Here is a 22,175-nt window from a genome sequence, read left to right on the forward strand (position 1 = left end):
ACCATACCAGCGTTGTTGATTCTTTGTCTATTTTCATATTTAATTTACCATCTTCAATAAAAATCATGCCTAAGTAGCTGAAATGTTTTACTTGTTTGATAGGTTCTCCATTCACAACACAGTTGATATTTTCATCAATTCTACCTATTTTCATTATCTTTGTCTTTTAAATGCTGACCTTCATACCATATCTATTACAACAGTTATTCAATTTAGTCAGGGAATCTTGCAGACTTGTTGCGGATTTATTTAGAAGCTTAACATCGTCCATATAAAGCAAAGAGCTGACATTAACATCTCCAATTTTGATATCATGTTTAATACCACTTTCCTTCATAATGTGATCTATATAGATAATGAATAACAGGGGGGATAATGTTGAAAATATCAACACCAGATTTAACATTAAACCATCTTCCTGTACATCCTTCAATTCTAACTGCCGACTTACAACTCAAATACAGACTAAGTATTGCTTGATATAATGCCCCATTGACACCATATAACTGTAGTGTATTGAATAGCTTCTCTCTTGGCGCCTTGTCATATGCCTTTTCCAGATTGACAAAACTGAAATATAGATCTTTGTTATATTCCCATGCTTTCTCAACTGTTTGTCATAAAGTGAAAATCTATTCCTGACAGCCTCTGTTTGGCCTGAATCCAGCTTATTCTTCCACAATTCTTGTCAACTGTTTCTCAAGTATACTTGCATAGATCTTGCCAGGAACATTCAGTAGGGAAATACCTCTGTAATTCTCACATTCAGTTTTATTTCCCTTTTTATATATGTTCAGTATTAGAGCTCTACTCCAATCATTGGGAATTCGTCCCTCTGTCCAGGCTTTCTGAAGTATGCAGTGCAGCCACTGTAAGACTTTTATACTTCAGTATAAATACTTCAGTATTTCTGGTCGAATATCATCTACTCCTGCTGCCTTTCAAGTATGTATTCCTGACTGAATGCCTGTTGAGTGTTTTTTACCACTGTGCTATCTCTGCTTGTTTCATGTAGCAATTTTTCGAAGTAATTACTCCATACTTCAAGGATATCTTTTTCTCCCGTTTGCATGTCACCTTTATCATCTCTAACTGCTTTTACAGCACTCTTTCCTCCATTTCTAAGCTTCTTCAACAACCTTCAGAATATTTTGTCACCTTCTTGATATTTATTTTCTATGTTTTTGCCAAAGTCCTCCCATGACTTTTGTTTAACTAGTTTTACACAGTGTTTCACTTTCTTACATTTGTCTCTGTATTCTTTCTTTAAGAACAAAAGCTGACTTATTTACCAGGAACGTTTGATCTGCTTTCTTCTTTTCCTTCACCGCCTCTTTAACTTCCTATGTCCACCATGAAGTTCTGATTTTTCTATCCTTGCAGACAACCTCACCACATGCCTCTCTGACTGAATCAATCAGGGTTTTCTTCAATATTTGCCACTGAATCTCCAAGGTTTGGTTCCTGTGCTCAAACTCTTTCATTTTTTCTTCAATAATCTTTGTGTATTTTAGTCTACTGTTCACATCTGGGAGCTTCTTAACTTTTATTCGCTTTAAAACTTTCTTACAATCTTAATTTCCTGAAATTTTGATCTTCACATTAAGGTCATTATCTGGAGTCATCATTATCGTATAAAGCCAGTATATCCGTTTTCCCTACACTTGGTAATTACATCACTCTAAAACCTGGTATGAATGCAAATTTAAAGAATCTTGTGAAATTCTAATTAGCCACCCATCTCAACTATGATGATGGTCAAAAAATCTCAAGAATATGGATGGTACATATTCGACGCACTTAATTTTTTGTTCTAATGGGGCATTTATAATTAGGACTACTAGATCTTACTACTACTACTACTACTACTAGATCTTAGCCGTAATATATTATTAACAATCAACAGCACTTATTTTAAATACCTGATTAGGCCACCACTCTTGCTGTATTAAAGGCTAATATGAATTTGTTCTCTGACTATATAAAAATAGATATAGCTTTGAGGGTTTTTTTTTTTTTTCCCCCCTCACAGTAGATGTCAGACCAGTAGAAAAATGGTTGAAAAAATTAGTGTTACTCTGGCATACCGTGTGTGTGTGTGTATGTGCTCCAAATGATGACCTTAATATGAAGGTCAAAATATCAGGAAATTAAAGTTATGATTCTTAACATTGTAGTGTCCGTAATTGTATCAAAATGAATGCTGATCACACTGTAACATTAAAAGAAAAGAACTCAACACTGTTGAGGTTGGAATTACTTAGCAGAGAGAGAGAGAGAGGAGAGAAGAAAGGGGCCCAACTTTCCTATTAAGAAAGTTTACCAGAGAAAAACATTTAAAGAAAAGAAATCAAAAAACTTCGGATTGTTCATGGCATTAGGAGAGTGAATTTGATAGAATGAAGTAGACATTTTTCACCAAAGATGATTCAAAAATGAAAATTCTAAATTGGAAACTTTCGTTTCAGAGATGGTATTTCAAACTCTTGTTATATTATGTTATATGAGTAGAATTAATATAGCCTAAAAATTTCAGTTTCTGTTAGGAAAATAAGTGGTTTTGGAGATCGGATGAAATGAATATCTGTAAGGTTGCTACCAAGATGCATATACAAAGGGAAGTATGAAAGTAATACTTGTTTTTTTTCTTCTTTCCTTTGGGCATAGCAGAAAGCTTTATATATAATTGAGTGCCACTGCAATCATTTACATGAGCACAGCGCATATGGTTTAAAATGGTGGCTGTTATAAATGCACATACAAAAGCAGAGTGGTGATTGAATTTCTCACTACAGAAGACATGAGTCCAGTGGAAATTGATACCATTTTTAAAAAAATTTGTATGAAGACTGTTGACTAAGCACAGTTAGACTGAGTCAGATGCTGAGGTCCTCCATGACAACACCCCACCTCACAGCAGTTTGTACACAAGAAATGCAGATGATCTTCTCATTCCTGCCTATATTTCCATATTTGCACCCTCTGACTACCACCTGTTTGACCCATTGAAGGATTCACTCTGAAGATGCCATTTTGCTGACAAGGAACTGAAAAAGGTTGTTCATGGAGAGCTCTCATCTCATAGTAAATACTTATGGGGTTAGCATATGTCTCACTCAGCATTGTCAAAAATGTGTAGAGCAGATGGAAACTATTGAAAAATGAGTGCCTGTGAAAGATGAAGGGTTAATTCATGTAAAAGCCATTCATTAATTTCTTAGGTGGGGGGGGAATGCGAAGCATTACTTTCGTATCAGCCCCTGTGTTTGATAGTGAAGTTGAAGGTTTTGGTAGGTTTTTGCCTTTTTTGTGTGCATAAAGAGTGACATGGAATATAAAATAATGATTCCTTACTAATCCATAGACATGAAGAATTTCACTAAACTCTTCTGCAAATCATAGCTATTATGGTATATCTAATTTAAAGATAGGATGAAAGAAAAATTTATGGATAAAAAATTAGAACTCATGGTTAAAAATATTCCTCATAGCAGTTTCAGTGCCTGGTATTCTGGCACAAACCATTACATCTCTATATTTCCTAATTGGCTGGTTGAAATAATTCACTGATATCTAACTGCCAAAATGTGCAGCCTTTTTTCAGCATTCTTTTCCTCTTTATGTCAGTTATTCTCGCTCTCTCTATCAAATCTGGCTTTTTTTTTTTTTAAATTTGATTTTATTATTAAGCAGATGCATAAATATGCTCAGTCAAAGATGATCTTCAGAGAATGTAATTCATTTTTTTTTTTTTTTATCATAGCACCTTTCAATTCTCTCTTCACATCAGGGGCAAAGAAATAAAAAAAAAAAACATACCTGATTAGTATTTTTTATTTTTTGATCATTATTTTCGTTACTTCCATAATCTATGAAGATGAGACATTCACGAATTTTGTTGTACCTGTTGGTTCATCTTATTGTGAGATGCTATAAGTTTATGAAGAAAATATCAAATATGCTAATTACATCCTGTGAATAGTTGCTCATCAAGTGTTCCGTAAATGATATGGTGCTGGTTGAAATTTATTTCTCACATTAAATCAGTATATTAATCAGTAATTACTTTTTCAAAAAATTAAAGCTGTTTAGTAAGGTTAAATATGTCATCTACTTCAGTCAGTTAGGGTTAGATTGACTTGCTTCTGCTTTATTTCTGAAATCTATTTAGAGGAATTTTCCAGGAAAATTTTTTTTTTTTTACATACAGCCAAATAAGTGGAAGTTTGTAGTGAGACATTTTGTTACTCTGAATATATTTTGTCTAGTAAATTTTAATGAAGAAAAAACCTCTTATTGTTACACTGCATAAACTGTTTCTACTGTTTCATATTTTACGTGATTCAGCACATTTTTACCCTTTTGGATATTGTATACATTTGCGGATTAGGTTCTAACTAGTGATTATTTTACTACATTAAGGGTAGAAGTAAGCTTGGTGGTAAGGCTTATACGTTGCTGTTCATAATGGCATTTTTTAACGAATTGACACCATGGACTAAATATTAATATTTAGTGTACATTGTAATTTTGTTAAAATACCATTATGATAGAAGTCGATTTACATATCACAGCTTACCACCATTCTACAGACTGTTATGCTTTGTTACCATATAATCTTTCATGGCTTTTTCATGCTTTCCCTTGAGAAATGTGCTTAAGAAGTTGGTCTCATTTGATTTCATGTTGGAATGATTTTCTTTCCCTCCACGACAAATAGAAATGTATCTTCAGTTATGATGCAGTTAACTTATGCGTTACACAAAACCTTCCATGTCGAAGGATTATACTTGTTTTTGGTGCTACAAAAACAAGCATGCACTCATTTTCCATCTTGTAATTTAAATATAATATGAAGCACTGGCACATGCTAAAGTCATACTCATCATTTATTCATGCGGCTGTTTTAAAACAGATGACTTTAATTACCTTTTTACAGATTCAATGATATTTATGTTCTGGTGAGGATCCGTTGTGTACAGTATGCAATGCATTTTCTTCTCAACCATCCTGAACTGAGGCAAGATATCACAGGTATGTTACATACTATGTTGTGTTTTTTCAGTTTTGCAAATTGTAATTAACAACAGTGAATAGAAAGGAGAAAATTTAAAGATATGAAATCACTGTTATATTTTGATAACTGCTATGAGGATTTAACAATTTTCACAAAATTTTGCCTCTAGATTCTGTGGCTTCCTCAAGACAGAGATTCAGAAACAGTGGGATCACACCGGCACCCAAAATAAATCTAATATTCTAATATACTGTGAGTCCTTTGAGTAATGCCATTGAGAGCTGGCTTTATTGTTATTTAAAGGAGAGGATCAGTGTCTCCTCTCTTGCATTTTCTTTATCTCACTGTATGAAAAGATGAACTCTTGGTCTGTTACAGCAGCTACTTTTTCCTGTCCAATAATAGTCAAATTTACACTATTAGTGTAACCTCTATACTCCATTTACTGATAAGGCATGTATTTCATCTTTAGAAGAGTGGATAAGGGAAGCTAATTTGAAATTAATGGTTCATAGGTAGTTTATAACTGATATTTTTTGAGTATTTTATTATTTCTGAAATCCATTCGCATGTGAGAGCTACTTGTACATCACACAGTGTCATTTTCATAGAAAATAATACTATTGTTTTATAACCAATGTTTTGTCCATGATTTTTTTAAATGCAAGCCCACTCTCCAATGTTAGAAATAGTCCCTGAGATAAGGTTTGGATGATCTGATTCCATTCTAGAGACCAGAAAAAACTGTTGACTAAGTGTCTTCAGTCATACGTCCAACATGATTTTAGGCAGAGAGCCTTCATCTCTGCAAATGGCTCTGCTGAGAATATCATTATTCTTTTCCCTTTTTCTCTCTGAATCCTGATGCCGACTTCAGCCTCTCTTTATGCATAACTGGACCTCCAGAAGGCATTTGACAGTCTCCCTTCAAGCTATACTTTGAGTATTGTTTATTGCAGGATGTCCAGAAGATATCCTCATCTATGTATCAGAGATTTATTCTGCAAATTTCCTTACTATCCCCTCTCTCCTATTTTCTTCAGTTGTGTCATTGATGAGTTTCTTCACTCTGTTTCAAGCCATATTAACTACTCTCTTGACACAACTGGTTAATACCATAGCATTTGCTGATGATTTTATACTTTACTGGAGAAGGCTTGCAGGAACTTCTCAGCCAAGCAGTCATCTTCTTACTAGTTGGAGGCCTAAACATTGTGACAAAGTTGAGTTTGCTTTCAATTTCTTATCTCTACCCCTCAGGTAGAGATGAGAAATCTTTGAGACCTTTGAGTTTTCCCTGCATGGCACTAATTGCATTCCATCTTGGTTCTGGAGGAGTGGAGATACCTTGATGTTCTCTTCTTTTCAATAGACTGTTCCTCTTTCCCATCCACTCTAGGATCTTTTTCTCTCTCTGTAAAGCCCCACTTAAATTTCAACAGAGGCTGTTCATTCCGAATTATTTCCTTCTTAGACTCTATCATAGATTACCCCTAGGTAAAGTCTCTCTCTCGCTCTCTCTCTCAGAATCGATCCAGATGTAGCAGTTTGTTCAGCAGTCTGCTCTTCCTCGCAATGTGCCATTGTCATTTTTCCTTGCCACTATAAACCATGGAGGTCTTGGGATTCCTTTTTGTGATGGTGTCTGGATTGCATTTGTTCATATTACAGAACATTTCTCTTTCCACATCAGAATTATGTCTTACTGCTTCTAGGACTTCATGTATTAAGGATAATTATTGACGTACCTCTAGATGGGTGCTTGGTGGAAGGATATCGATTACAACTCCCTCAGCTGAACAAAGGACATGCTTTAATGCTGCACCACTCAGTTGACATAGCCGCATTACAAAAATCTAAACATATTCCCTTTCAGCATCAATGGATCAAGGATGGAACCTGCTTTCTGCCTGGTTTTTGAATATATAGATTTAATTAGGACAAGAATTACTGCTCTGCCAACTCGAGCTCATATAACTTGGGTAACAAGTGGTGACAGGAACTGCAGATCAGGCTGTACCCTATAAAAACTTTGGCTCATGTTGTTCAATGTTGTCACACATATGGAGTATGTGTCAGAAGAAAAATGCAATAATGGAGGTTATAGAGAATAGGTTGAAGAACAACTTGTACATCATTATCGGTATACAAGTTGTGGGTACTGGGAGACCACTCACTACATGAGAGAGCTGCCTGCTATGCTGAAAACCAAGACTTGGTACTGCTATTTCAAGAACACCACATTGTATCAAAATTTTCCTCTGCAACTATAGCCTTTAAAGGTGTGTGGTGTCAGCATAATTATATGGACTTACTAAGCTTTGGACTCTTGGTTGATTTCAGGATGCTCTCTTTGTGTCCCTTTGCATGAAATGGCATGAAGGACTTATCTGAGAATGACTTCTGAGATTCCCAAGTCTGGCGATCACAGGAAATGTTGCCAGAAGCTTAAACCTTTTCTGGTCCTACATGTGGGACCATATGTAGCACTATTTTCTGTGCAAAGTTAGAAAAATGAAAAAAATATAAAACTGTTCATTAAGCAAGTTGGTGAGTTTCATCTTCTACCTAAGGATATTCAAAATCATTCATGCTTGCTATGGGATTTGAATTTATGACCTGTTGGTTGGAAAGCAAAAGCACTATTCACTTGGGCAGTTAGGATGACAATGGATATCCTTAGTGATTGGAGTGATTCTCTTATCTTAAATAGAACATTGCATACATTGTTTTACTAAAGTTGTGGCTTTCATGTGACTTGCATCTTAAAGTGCCCTCTGTGTGTTTTGTTTATTGGTCTTAGTTGTTGGGTTATGTTTTTTACTTGAATAGTACTATATCTGAAATTTTTGTCAGCTTCTGGCAACCATATGTATTCATATTGTAACAAGTAACAACATTCATATGGTAAAAAAAATATGTATTCAGTTTTATCTGTGGCTGATTCAGTGAATAGACCATGACTCAAATCTGTTTTTTCTTAGTATGGTTTTTTTTCCTTATTACCCAGTGAAGGTTTTTCTGCTACTTCATTTGTTATAGCTATTAAAGATCATCCTTTTTTTTTTTTGATGTTTTACTATTCATCCAGTGATATTGCCAATATCCTGATTATGTAGGATAGCTTGCAGCGGCATTGAATTTTATAGTTATGTAGATGTTTGTTAGGAGGTAAGATGTGGCTGGTTTATTTGGAAGAGCAGATATTTTTCTAATAGACATGTAGGCTAATTTGGTTTGGCCATAATTTTATAGAATTCTTTCTAATTCTTTCCTTCATGGTTACATGGTGATCAGCATTCATTATAAATATTAAGGAAACAACTTCTTCTTATTTCACTCTGCCTTATCCCATGTTAAACGGGGTTGGCGCACCAATCTTTAACCTTCCTCTTCCAAGTTCTCCAGTCCAGAGCATCCTTTGGACTCCATCCTTTCTCCCTAAGATCCTCTGTCATCTTATCCCTCCACCAGAGCTTGGGCCTGCCTCTTTTCCTCCTTCCCTCCAACTCCATATACTCCACTCGTTTATACTCCAACTCCAACATACTCCTCACCCTTCCTCTCAACATGTCCAAACCACCTCAGCCTTCTTGTATCTTCTTACCAATTGGTCCCACCTTAACCGTCCCTCTGATGTAGTCATTCCTTATCCTGTCCTTCTTTGTCACACCACTCATCCATCTCAACATCCACATCTCCGCTACCTCCATCTTCCTCTCCTGTGCCTTGGTTATAGGCCATGTCTCCGCACCATGGAGCATCGCCGGCCTCACCACCATCTTATAGAGCTTTCCTCTTACAACTCACTCTATCGCACAGGACCCCCGCTCATCTTCCTGCAATTCATCCAACCGCATGTTATTTGGTGCTGTATTTCCTCATCCAGGTCACCATTCCTCTCAACAATCGACCCAAGGTACTTGAATTTCTTCCCTGAAATTAGCCTTTCACCCTGGAGTCGTATGACGATATCCTCGTCACTCCCCATTGACATATATTCAGTCTTCACCCGGTTAATTCTCATGCCGCTCTCCTCCAATGCCTTTCTCCACTCTTCCAGAGTATTTTCAAGCTTCTCTCGGGATGATTCGCATAGAACAATGTCATCGGCAAACAGCATGCTCCATGGTGTCTCCTTCTTGACATCCTCCACTAGTACATCCATGACCAGGTCAAAGAGGTAGCGGCTCAGGGCTGACCCTTGGTGGAGCCCTACGACAATGGGGAACCCTTCTGTCATGTCGACACTAGACCTGACCTGAGTTTCTATTCCCTCATACATCTCCTTCACCAACCTCACGTACTTCTCCAACACCCCCTTCTTCCTCATACACCTCCATACTATCTGCCTGGCCACTCTGTCGTATGCCTTTTCCAGATCTATAAACACCATGTGCAGATCCACTTGCATCTCTCTATATTTCTCCATCAATCGTCTTAGCACAAATACTGCATCCATTGTCCCTCTTCCTGGCATAAATCCAAACTGCTCCTCACCAATTTTCGTTTCCTGGCATAACCTTGCTTCAATTACTCTTTCCCATATTTTTAATGTGTATGACATCAGCTTGATTCCTCTATAGTTGCCACAGTCTTGAACATCTCTTCCTTTGTAGATTGGGACGAGAATACTTTTCCTCCATTCCTCTGGTATCTTTTCCTGTTGGGCTATTTTACACATCAGGTCCCATAACATATCCACGCCCTCACTGTCCAAACTTTTCCACACTTCCCCAGGTATCTGGTCTGCTCCCACAGCCTTTCCATTCTTCATTTTTCTCAGTACCCAAACCACTTCCTCTCTACTTATGTCTTGCACCGGTCTCTCATTTATCTCTCCATCCTCGCACCTCTCTTTTGGATTCTCCTCATTTAGTAGTTTTCGGAAATATTCTTTCCATCTTCCTCTGATTTTGTCCTTGTCTTGTAATACTACTCCTGAGGCATCCTTAATCTGCTTGACTGATGTTGTGTCTTTCGAGGCCTTATCTCTGGCTTTCGCTATTCTCAACAACTGAGCTTTGCCACCATTTCTCTCCAGTTCTTCATAAACCTCATCACCTGCCCTCGCTTTTGCCCTTGCCTCAGCTCTCTTTGCATTTTTCTTTGTTGTTTTTTAGGAAATTCTAGGATGAAACTCACACACTTCTCTGTATAGAAATATCAATGGTTGGAATAATCTTATCCTGTCGACTGCGCCATTTTGTTGGATCCTACTTGTTCTTAATCTATACTTTGGATCCGACATGATTACAATTACGATGTTCTTAACTAATTGATAAGTTGTGAGTTGATTTCTAATTCAAATATAGAGAAAATTTATATCTTGTCGACTGCGCCATTTTGTTGGATCCTACTTCTTGTCAACCTTACTTCGGATCCGACATGATTACTATTACGATGTTCTTAACTAATTGATACGTTGTAAGTTGATTTCTAATTCAAATATAAAGAAAATTTATATTTAAAGACTGCCCCACTATATCTGAATTAGTTCAAGAATTGAAGATAAACCAACTCTCTACTACCTTTCCTTTATATGTTGTTATTATAAATACTGGCCGAGTATATTTAACCTTTTTATCCCTCCCGCTTTGGTTCGAATATTTTATGAATGGTGCAGTAAAAGAGATTCAGGCAAAATACAACATTAGATTAACAAAAACAAACGTTTAATTTTATAATCACAAATTATACACTTAAGATCAAAATACTAAACAAGTTATTATAAACACTTCAGCCTTTCTGATAATAAAGTCATGCAAACTCAGACAATGGTAATTCTGTTATCTGTAATACAGTCTTCTCACAGTTCCTTTTAGCTATTTAATAAAGTTCCTTAATGATCATTCACATCAATATCTCATAGTTCTTTAAGTTTTAAATACAATAAAAATTGCAGTAATACCTCTTCACAAGCAAACACTTATAAATTTACACTTTAGCTAATTTCCGCAATAGTTACTGTTAGTATAAGGAAATTCTAGGATGAAACTCGCACTCTTCTCTGTATAGAATTATTAAAGGTTGGAATAATCTTACCGATAATCTTTTTTCTTCTTTAACTTACACGCAAACACTTTTTATAACTGTAAACACTTAAACAGTATACAGCACTCATTAATTAAATCTTCTAAGCAATAACTGAATTAATCGTCGGTCACTATACACATAAACAAACGTTCTTGCATGAAACACTACTGATCACTTATGAATTAAGGCAATACACAATAATTCCTTAACTTGAAGTTTTATATGCACAGCTGTTCATTCTTCCTGCATTCATTTAATTCTTTAGGCAATATATTTCTAAGCACAGCTAACGGTAAACTTCAATTTTACAGTAAACTTCAATTTTAGTAACTACGTGCTTTATTTCAAGATTCTGTGTGTCCTTGACAGGTCAGCCCTGAAATTAAATCTCAACTCAAGTATTGCTAGTCTATTTAGTAGTCACTCAGCTGTCTTCCGTAGCTATAACTGTTATTCTACAACTTATTAGCTAACCGCCTCTCGACTAGTAGACCTTATTTAGCTGCTTGAGTGACTTGCTGACTCGCTATTATCGCACTGTGATTCCTGAATGCACCGATTCCAACCTAATGCCAATCCCCTCTCTCTCTCTGTTTTCTGTTTATTCTTATTTTCTGCGTTCTTCCCTTTTTATATCCATCCTTCCTGCCTAAATTGTTCTCGTGATCTCTTTCTTAATAATAATAATAAGTTGTAGAATAATAATTATAGCTACGGAAGACAGCTGAGTGACTACTAAATTTAATTCTTTAGTAATTTAATTTAATTTATTTAATTCCACAGGTAAATTAAGGAAACAACTACTGTGTTAAAATATAAAACTTCAATTTAATATAAACCAAAATAATCACTTGATGTTTTGACCTTCACATTAAGGTCATCATCTGGAGTATACACATATATACAAATAAACAAAGTACACTACAATCTACATGGTATACTAAAGTTACATTCATTTTGTCAACAATAAAAATACTGGCCTGACCTCTGGTGAGGAAAAAAAACTTACTACATCAATACTAGAATCCTGTTATTATTATTGTTATCTATTTGATTACAAAATAAATTAAGCTAGAGAGCAACATGCTGTCACATAATTGCTCATGTACAGGGCCGTATCCAGATTAGATCACGTCCTGTGGCAAACAATTAAATATTGTCCCTGATGGATTATAAGACAAAAATATAAGAAAAATCTCCATTTGCTATTTTGTTTTTATTACAAGAGAAACATTAAAGTAAAATGATTACATAATAATATTAATTAAATGTTTGCTCTACGGGGATATCGTGCAATAAAACTGTTTATAAGCTCTTCTAAATTTAAATGATAAGCTATGTCGACCTCTATCGATAGTTGCTAGACCAACCAATCTTTCTTCAGTCATTGCTGTTCGCAGATAATTTTTAACCAGTTTAAGCTTGGAAAAACTTCTTTCCGCACTTGCTACGCTAACAATTCACTGCGCCTACCCCGATATGGCTGAACGAGCACCTTTATTAAGCCTCGCCACGAGGCAGGTTGCCTCTATGCTACATCCTGTCGACGGTACTGCTCATGTAAGTACACACATAAATTAGAACAAAACAGTATAGATGGTGGCCACTAAGAGCTGAAATTATTGCTTAGAGTCCTGTCAGGGTTTGCTGGAAAACTTGAACTAAGTGGGGTGAATATGCCCCATCCAAATTCTTGGAATTTTTATGCCACCATTATTGTTATGATTAGGATGGTTGATCAGGATTTTTATGATGACTTTCCTATGTTGTTCTCAAGAAAATTCAGTGCTGCAAAGTATCTGCTAGAAGACAGTATTATTCATTCCTGTGTTCCCTAAGAGTTTCTCGGTTTCACTCAGTTGTGTATGAGATTGTAACTCATTTTCTGCTGAAAATACCTTATCAAGGTTTTTCTAGATGGAATTTAAATTCAGGTTTTTCCATCTTGAAGGGCTAAAAAGTTCCTAGTCTTTTATACTCCTATTTTTAAAGAATAACTAAATTCTTTCCTTTATCTGCTTAGGAGATGATGGCATTATTGTCTGCTGCATTGCAAAAGCAGCAGACAGTAGGTTCTGCTTCTCCTGTCAGAAAGTTTTTAAATAGTTAATCTTGTCTACTTGTGTTCTCTAATTTGAAGTGAACTTGCTGAATATCATTTTTGCCCAGTCCTTATTTGGTATCAAGGAATAACAAATTTGTGATTTTTCCATCCAGCCAGACTGAAAATTAACTACATTTCTAGAAAAGAAACTGCATTCGTATCAGTATCCAGTTGACACTAGAAAATGAAAAAGATCATAACTACATGTTTTGTGGTAATGTATTATAGAAATTATATAGAAATGAGTACTATTTAGTATGCAAAACCTATAGAGTTAATTAATTGCTCCTATATATAAAGATAGGGTCATTGCCTTCCTTTCTTTGGTACCCGTATTCAAAGATATTGAATAAAGATATCATGGAAATAAGGATTACCTTAGTTCTCAATATATATATATATATATATACAGTTTGGGGAAGTGTGTGTGTGTGTGTGGTGGGGGGTTCTGGTCACTGTATTCATTAGTCTTTCCATTGATAATCAAAAGTTATGTGCCCTATAACTTTTGATTATCCTATCAAAAGTTATAGGGCATCCTTCTGATTGCAGAAAGAAATATAGACAGCTATTCAGTATGTACTTCTGTCATAAAAGGAGATCATCAGCTTGGAAGTAATTTTCATCTTGTATACTGAAATGATGAATTTGTGGAAAGGATATAACAATTTCAGAAGGAATGATAGTCAAATGTCATTTAGTAGGAAATGTTTGTTTCTCTTGGTATGGATAAGATACAATGTAGGGCATCATGGAATTGTGATCATTGACATCCTACACTGTGGCAGTTTTATGATTATCAGCCGTTCCTTCCATCATGGATTGTAAATGCATGGTTTGTAGACTATAGCATTGAAACAGTATGGGGACCAGGACAGATGCCCAATATATGACTATGAATACCCATGGGATGAATTAAAATGCAGAGTTAGGATAGAGTAAAGATATCCTTCTTCACCATGACTTTAGTAATACTTCAAAGCCAGAATGAAATACAGGACCACTAACTTTCTTACAGAAATTGGTAGAAAGCATTTCATAGTGCATTGAAGCAGTTCACATGTCATTAATTTCGTTCCATAATGGCATATTTTATGTATATCCTATTAACCTTAGTTTATTTATTTATTTATTTTTTATCTTAACCTTGCCTATGAGCGGTTACAAAACCTGTAAACAGCAGTACCATGTATGGATACGTCATTAAGGAGAAAGAAGAAATAAGTCAGTATGTTTATTGAAAAGCCAGGGATTGTATTAATTGAGAAAATGGTATGGGCAGGGCTGTTTCAAAAAGTAGAGACAGAGAAAAGATGGAAGATGAGAAGTTGGTTCGATATGTTTCAAATTGGACTGTGTAACTGTGTGAATGATTAGAGGAAAATTAGCTTGGTTACACGGAGTGATACACAGGGCAAAGCGGGAGCTGGAACAAATGCAGAAACATTGGCGAGTGGGTCAGCTGATAACAGAAAGAAATAAGTGTGAGATAAGAGAAATGAGGGCTTGCCCAAGAGAGAAGGAAAATTCATTGATTAAGTCTTGTGCAGCAATTCAATCATAAGAAGTGTGATCGATGAGAGATTGACAAAATGATGCTTTCCGGGTGCAAAAATTAATGATGTTAGTGAGGCTATTGGAGCACAAAAGGGTAAGGTGAAAGAGATGATTGTATTGGCTGGAAAAAATGATTTAAAAGGAGAAAAGTAGTGGGTCTGTTATCATGGTATGATAGAGTAGAGCTGAGGAGGAGGGCCATAATAGCAAATGACTTGATGTGTAGGTTATGCAAGAGGAGGAGGGTGTGGAGTGAGTTTGATGGGCAAAAGGACCTATACAAGAAAGATGATTTGTTGTTCGGAGACAAAACGGATGTCCAAAATCAGGGAAACTAGAGATTTCTTTTTTTGGGGGGGGGGTTTTGAGTGGATATGCAGATATCATTGAAGCAGTTTAATATAAGAATGCATATAATATGCCTAAGTAACACTTTATACTAACTGCCCTATTCTGGTAACAAACCAGAATAGGGCAGTTAGTATAAAGCGTCGGGATAGCAGTGGGCCTAAGAGGCTTTTGCACTTAATATACACTGATGTCAGGAGCATTTGGAAAAGGCAGGAGGAATTTTTGGCATTGGTTAGTTCATTCTGGCCAAAGGTTATTGGCATTAGTGAGATATGGTTGACAGAAGCTAATATAGTTAGTGGGATTGAATGAGAAGGGTATATAATGTGTTCAGGGAGTATAGAGAGAAAAGAATTATTATAGAACCTTAATAATATTTTTTAAAAATATTTAAAATTTTTTTAAATATTTAAATTTTTTTAAAAAGGTTTAAAAAAATTTCTTCATTACAGGATCCTCAAGTTAGACAACAATATCAAAAATAAACAAACTTAAAAACAGAACCCACACATGAATCAAGTGACATAGAAGATGAATGGGAAAATTATGAAACAAATTCTCACAAAGCAGCAACAGAAACTTTAGGAATAAAGCACAAATGGATTAGAAAAAGAGGACTACGAGACTGGAACAAAGAAATAGAAAATATAATAAAAAAAAAGTACATAAAAACAAAAAAAATTGCCAGAAATGGCTAAATTCCAAAACAATAGAAGCAGAAATAGAGTATAAAAGAAATAATGCAATTGCAAAACGAGAAGTAAGGAAAAAAACATAGAGAAAGATGGAACAATTTCGTAACAGAACTAGAAAAGGATTTATTTAAGGCACAACCTAAAACCTATAAAGTAATAAAATATATGAATAAAGAAATAAAAGAAAAGATAAAAATACAAACAATAGATTTAGAAAAATGGGTGACCTATTTCCAAAATCTCTGGACAGATGAGAACAATGAAATAAAATTTTATAAGACAAAGAATGACCTAATAGAAAATATCACAATGTTAGAACTGAAAAATATAATAAAGAAGATGAAAAATAGGAAAACAGCAGGAGAAGACAATTTATTTATTTATTCATAGGGATTTTTCTCCCTTTTCTCTCCCATCCTTATTGGGGCAAGTTGAGCCCCCTCATGGGGAGTTAAGTATTTATGGCTGTAGATCCGTGTGTTCATGGGGCCAGTTTGCCTGCTTGAGGGATGAAAAACCCCAGATAAATTGGGAGAAAAAACCCTGCTGTTCACGCCCAAGACCGGCTAACTTGGCTATGGCTGAGGAAGATCCTTAAGCTCCTCACGTCAGCGACAGGAATCAAACATAGGACACTCCTTCCCCAGGCATATGGTTGCAAAGCGCATAGCCACTAGGCTAACTGCGCAGACAGGAGAAGACAATATAAATATATAACTATACAAAAATGCAGGTGAAAAATTTGATGAAAGACTTCTGAAAATTTTTAATATGGTTTGGATGTCCGGAAAATCTCCTAACTCTTGGGATAAAAAGCACTGGTTATCCCAATCTATAAAAAAGGAAAGAAAGATGATTGCAATAATTATAAGGGGAATTAGCCTATTGAATACAGGATATAAAATATATGCAGGAATATTAAAAGAGAAACTAAGCAGCATTGTTGAGGACAAACTACTAGAAGAACAAAATGGTTTCTGAAAATGCCAATCCTGCATAGATCCAATTTTTACTTTAAAATTATTAATAGAAAAGAGAAGACAATTTCAAAAAGAAACACATGTGGCCTTTATTGATTATGAAAAAACCTTTGACAAAATTAGTAGACAAAAATTTTTTAAAATATTAACCGATTTGAACATACCAAACTAACTTTTACAGTCTATTCAAGAAATATATACAGGAAATAAAATAGCAGTTAAATTAGAACACATCTCAGAATGGAAAGATATATCAAGAGGAGTATGACAAGGATGTACCCTCTCACCTCTGCTTTTCAATATATATATAAATAAAATTATAACAATCTGGAAACAGTATAACCCATTTGGTATACAAATGACCCTGCAAATGAAGATAGATACACTGCTATTTGTAGATGATCAAATAGTATTAGCTACATCAGAAGATGATTTACAAAGATCATTAAAATCATTAAATGTTTTCTCAAAACAATATAATATGACAATATCTGAAGAAAAAACAAAAGTAACCGCATTCAAAGGAGAAAACCCAATAAGAAGTAAAATAGTTATAGATAATAAAATACTAGAACAAGTAAACACTTTCAGATTACTTGGGATGTGATCTATCATATGAAAAAGACATAGACACTAAAATATCAAACTTTATCGAAGTAAATGGCATAATAAATAATATATTCAAGCCATCCCTAGTACAAAAACACACTTGAATCAGACTATATAATGTCTTGTCAAAACCAACTCTACTATACAAAGTGAAACATGGACCATGAAAAGGAAAGATGAAAAATGAATTCAATCAGCAGAAAAAGTTCCTCAGAAAAACAGCTGGATATACCAAGTGGGACCACAAAACAAATGAAGAAATCTTACAATCCCTGAAAATAAAACCAATTAATTACTACATAAGACAGTATAAACAAAAATGGCTAGAACCCTTAAATCGAATGGACAACAGCAGACTACTAAAAATATTATACAGATACAAAATAAGTGGAAAAAGAAGAATCGGAAGACCAAGAAAGAGATAGCATGAGACCAGAACAGGCCACTTGGCCTAAATTCCATGTTAGGAAGAAGAAGAAGACAGAACCTTAATATGAATACAGCTGTGGGATTCGTTGGTATACCAGCTCAAGTTTTATATGAAGCTGTGTGGAAATTGTCAGTGCCCTTGACCATATTGTTTGATCTAAGTCTCAACTCTGGGTTAGTCCCAAGAGGGTGGAAGGAGGGAGAAAATAGCCCCATTGCATAAAGGAGGCTCCAAAACCGATATAGCAAATTTCTGACCAATCAGCATATCAGATGTTGTCAAAGTATTGGAGAAGTTGTATTTGGTCAAGAACAAAATACAGGAATGGTTATATGGAAATAGGATACTGTATGGGGGGGGCAACATGGCTTTGTGAAGGGTAGGTCATGTTTCAGTAACTTGCTCACTTTTTTTAATACAGTGACAGCTGAGTTGGATGAATCTAATGGGTTTACAGTGATACTACTGGACTTTGAAAAAGACTGACAGGATACTACATGGAATTCTAATCAGTAAACTGCAGCACATGGGAATGGATATAGAGTTGGTGAGGTGGATAGGAGGGTGGTTGATGGAGAGATATCAGAGACTAGTTTATTCTGGAGTAGAGTCATAAGGAAGGCCTGTGACGAGTGGTATGCCTCAGGATTTTGTTCTTGGATCTCTCTCTGCTTAATTTGTACATTAACAATATAGCAAAGGATCTGAGAGGAACTATTCAGTTGTTTGCTGATGATGCAAAGTTTGGTAGAGCAATAGTTAATACGGATATCAAATTTTTGCAGGATGATTTGGATAGATTGGCAGATTGGGCAAAGGTGAATGGATGCCAGTTTAATGTGGCAAAGTGTAAGGTTATGCATTTTGCGGTGAAAAGATTACCAGATGTATAGCACATTGTTGGAATTGTACTCCAGGAAATTGATGAAGCCAGAGACTTGGGAGTGTTAGTGGATAGGGAGTTAAAGTTTAGGGAACACATAGCAAAAGTGGCTAATGCAGCTCATCCGATTACTTGGTTACTGAAGAATACTTGGATGAGTAGAGACAAGCAAATTATTGTTCCTATTTATTGAGCCTTGATAAGACCCCATTATGACTTCTGCGTGCAGATCTGGACACCAGGGCTTCTTGGTGATGAGGAGGTGGAGTGGATCCAGAGGTGAGTGACCAAGATGGTATCAGGTCTATGGAATGAACCTTATGAGGACATGATGCTTTGTGAGTTATGGAAACTGGTTGATAGGCAGAAAGGAGTGATGTGATGTGATTGAGACATACAAATTACTGAAGGTTTTTTATAAGATTAATTCAGAGGAAATTTTTCAGAACAGGTCTGGCAGTAGGAGAACTAGAGGCCAGGCCAACCATGGAAACTGAGTAAGAGTGTACTTACCAAGGGTGTTAGAACTAGGTTTTTTCTTTGGTGAGTAGTAAATGAGTGGAATAGGTTGCCAGAATCTGTTGTGGGTGAGTGACTGTGAATGAGTTCAAAACGAAGTATGATAGATACTGCATACATGTTGAATAGTTCTTGACATGATGTTTAGTGCCTCCTTCGATAAGTCTGACTCTTTGGAGTAGCCCGTAATAATAATGTAATAATGGAGGAATCATAGTGGTCTCATTTAATGGAGCAGTGCCCATGGAAATACCAATTAAAAAAAAAAAAATAGCGATGGGCATTATGCAAAAAGAGATTTATGAGAAAGTGACTAGAGGGAGTCATTATGTTAAATGAATTTTTTCTTTTTTTTTTCTTTTTTTTTGCACATAGTTGAGAATTCTCAGTGAATTTTGAATGCATCACCCCAAATATGAGAACAAAATTAGAAGTTGGACAGATTTGGGATTTATTGTGTTAGGAGTTGAGCAGGAAAGAAGTAGTGCATCATAAAACATTAAGTTTTTTGGAGGCCTAGAAGTCCTATGGATGTGATGTGTTTATGTCAGGAGTAAAAGTTGATCTAAAAAAAGAAAACTAATTTCTATTGAAGATGAGAACATTATCCAAAGTAAGAGATAGTGAAGTAAGATATTTCTTCCAGGAAATAAGACACTCCTCTGTTTTGATAGCAATAAAATTCACTAGATCTTCAACCTACTTGAGAATGGTGAGATCAATGTTTAAGACAATGGTTATGGAATATCTTGGAGCTTGAATCATTTGAGAACTACAAGGTTTGGCAGTGAATACTAGCATCAACAAAACAATGAAGAGGATTTCATGTTAAAGAGAAGAATGTGATCTAGTGTATCAAGGAAAAGCATAGGAAGGTCAGAAGAACCCTGGGATACTTCAGCACTGATAAAAAAAATAAAAAAAAAAATCTGACAAAAGAAAGCCATTTGCTGAGCCATAGTGAATGAACCAGAGAGGATTGCTGACACTTCTTAAGATGGAAAGTCTCAATGCCAGACTTAATCAGATGCTTTTGAAATATCAAGAAACATTACTTAAGTTTTACCAAATCTTTTTGTGCCAAAGTGGGTAAGGTTATCAAAGAGGTCTACTGTCAAACAGCAGTGGCAGAATTAACTGATAGGTCTCCAGATAGTGAATAAGTTTGCTGTTAATGGCTTCATCAGTTTTGAAAGTAATAAGGTGGGATCAGTGGGATGGTAGTTTAATGACTGGCTTTTATGTCCCTTTTTTAGAGACAGGCTCTTTTAGATAAAGGCTTTCTTCCATGTTGTTGTATAGATGTCAGATGAGTATTATTATATGGTATCTCCATGGTGTCCATAGACTCATCATAGGTAACCAAAACTTACTACCACACACAACACACACACACACACACACACACACACACACCTCCTTAAACTCATTCACTGTCAAGGAACTCGCATTCCATTCACCACTCTCCATTTTTTGCATGGAGAGTGGTGAATGGAATGCGCACACCCTTACTAACTGCACTCTTAGTCCTTATTAACTTACTCTGCACACTGTTACTAACTGCACTCTTAGTTCTCTAATTATTTGTAATAAATTGAAAAATTTCCTTTGCATCAATTTTATAAATCCACTTTAATATCTTTAGTTTCTATCATGTCCCCTCTTTTCTGCCTATCGACTAAACTTTTAACTTACAAACCTTCAACCTTTTTCATAGGGTGCATTCCACAGACCTATCACCATGTTGGTCACTTATCTCTGAATATCTTCTCTACCACCTCCTGGTCCCCAAGGAACACAGGTGACCAAATCTGTGCACAGTAGTCATGATGTGACCAAATCATAGCTTTATAAAGAATGATAATGACTTCCCTATCTTTTCTTGTTAGCACACTTTCCAACATCTGAGTAATCCTTTGAGCTATTTTACCAACTTTTGTAATATGCCCTCTGATGTTCAACTCTCTGCCCACCATTATCCCTAAGTCCCTGGCCTTGCCAATTTCCTGCAACCCAGTATGATATGCAACCCATCAATATGATACACAATATGCAACCTTTTCAACCCGAAGTGCATAACATTTTGGAACTCGTGTAGAGCCTTAAGTGCTGTGAGGACATCATGTTGGAGGCTTTATGGAATGTATACAGCACTCAGAAAGGATTAACATAGGTTTAATACTTCCTATATTTCGTCCTAGTCACTAGGACATCTTCAGGGATTACAAAAACAACTAATGTAACATGAACACAAATATTATACAATACTAAGCCCAATCATGTGGGTGACACTCAAGTCCTATTTAGGTGAAGTGCCCTCTAAGGGCAGTTGTAGGTGGCCTGGAATGTAAGGTGGGACCTCTGGTGATGAGTGTTTCCCAAATCTTCGGAAGCTTAATGCAACTGTTGCTTTCTGATTTCTGAGAGCTGCTGCTGCTTCTAAGAATAGTCTCTCTCTCTTGAATTTACTGTGGTGGAGCATGGTGGTTTTCTTCCAAGAGACCCTGTGGGTGGTGTCCAAGACATGGTCAGCCAAGCCTGACTGACCATAGTTGTGTTTACAGATGTAAGACTTCTGTTCTTCCAGGTGGATGAATGCGCTTGTCTGTCCAAAGTACGTCAGCTTACAGGAACAGGGTACTTTCTAAACTCCAGGCAGAGAGAGAGAGGAGGGAGCTGATCTTTAGTAGAACGGATAAGGATAGCATTCGCCATTGCTCCGAAGGACGTGCCGGTGCTTGATGTAATGTTTAACATCGAATGTGGGATCGGTCGCTTACTGTCAGAGATAGCCAACAACATCAGACTTGACGTAGCCAACATCCTCGCTCATTCTTCGCCTCCAAAAAGTAATTTATCGTATGCCCAATGCATGGCTCTCCTGAAATTACGCAAAGAAAAAAGTATCGTCATCATCAGAGCGGATAAGGGTAATGCCACAGTCGTTCTTAATACCAGTGAATACAATCATAAAATAGATATTATCCTCCGAGA

General features: G+C 36.0%; 1 protein-coding gene across 1 annotated transcript in view; it reads left to right on the forward strand.

Moving 5' to 3' along the window:
- Nucleotides 1-22,175, forward strand: part of LOC150106699 (sister chromatid cohesion protein PDS5 homolog A-like) — a 670,786-nt gene that overhangs the window by 175,126 nt on the left and 473,485 nt on the right. The window contains exon 10 of the mRNA XM_090393290.1: nt 4,940-5,034. Coding sequence (XP_090249416.1) covers nt 4,940-5,034 — 95 coding nt within the window. The remainder of the gene's footprint in view (nt 1-4,939; nt 5,035-22,175) is intronic.

This window comes from Typopeltis vanoorti, chromosome 5 (genome assembly GCF_054136105.1).
Source record: "Typopeltis vanoorti isolate ZY-2024b chromosome 5, IOZ_Tvanoo_1.0, whole genome shotgun sequence".
Classification (NCBI taxonomy): Eukaryota; Metazoa; Arthropoda; class Arachnida; order Uropygi; family Thelyphonidae; genus Typopeltis; species Typopeltis vanoorti.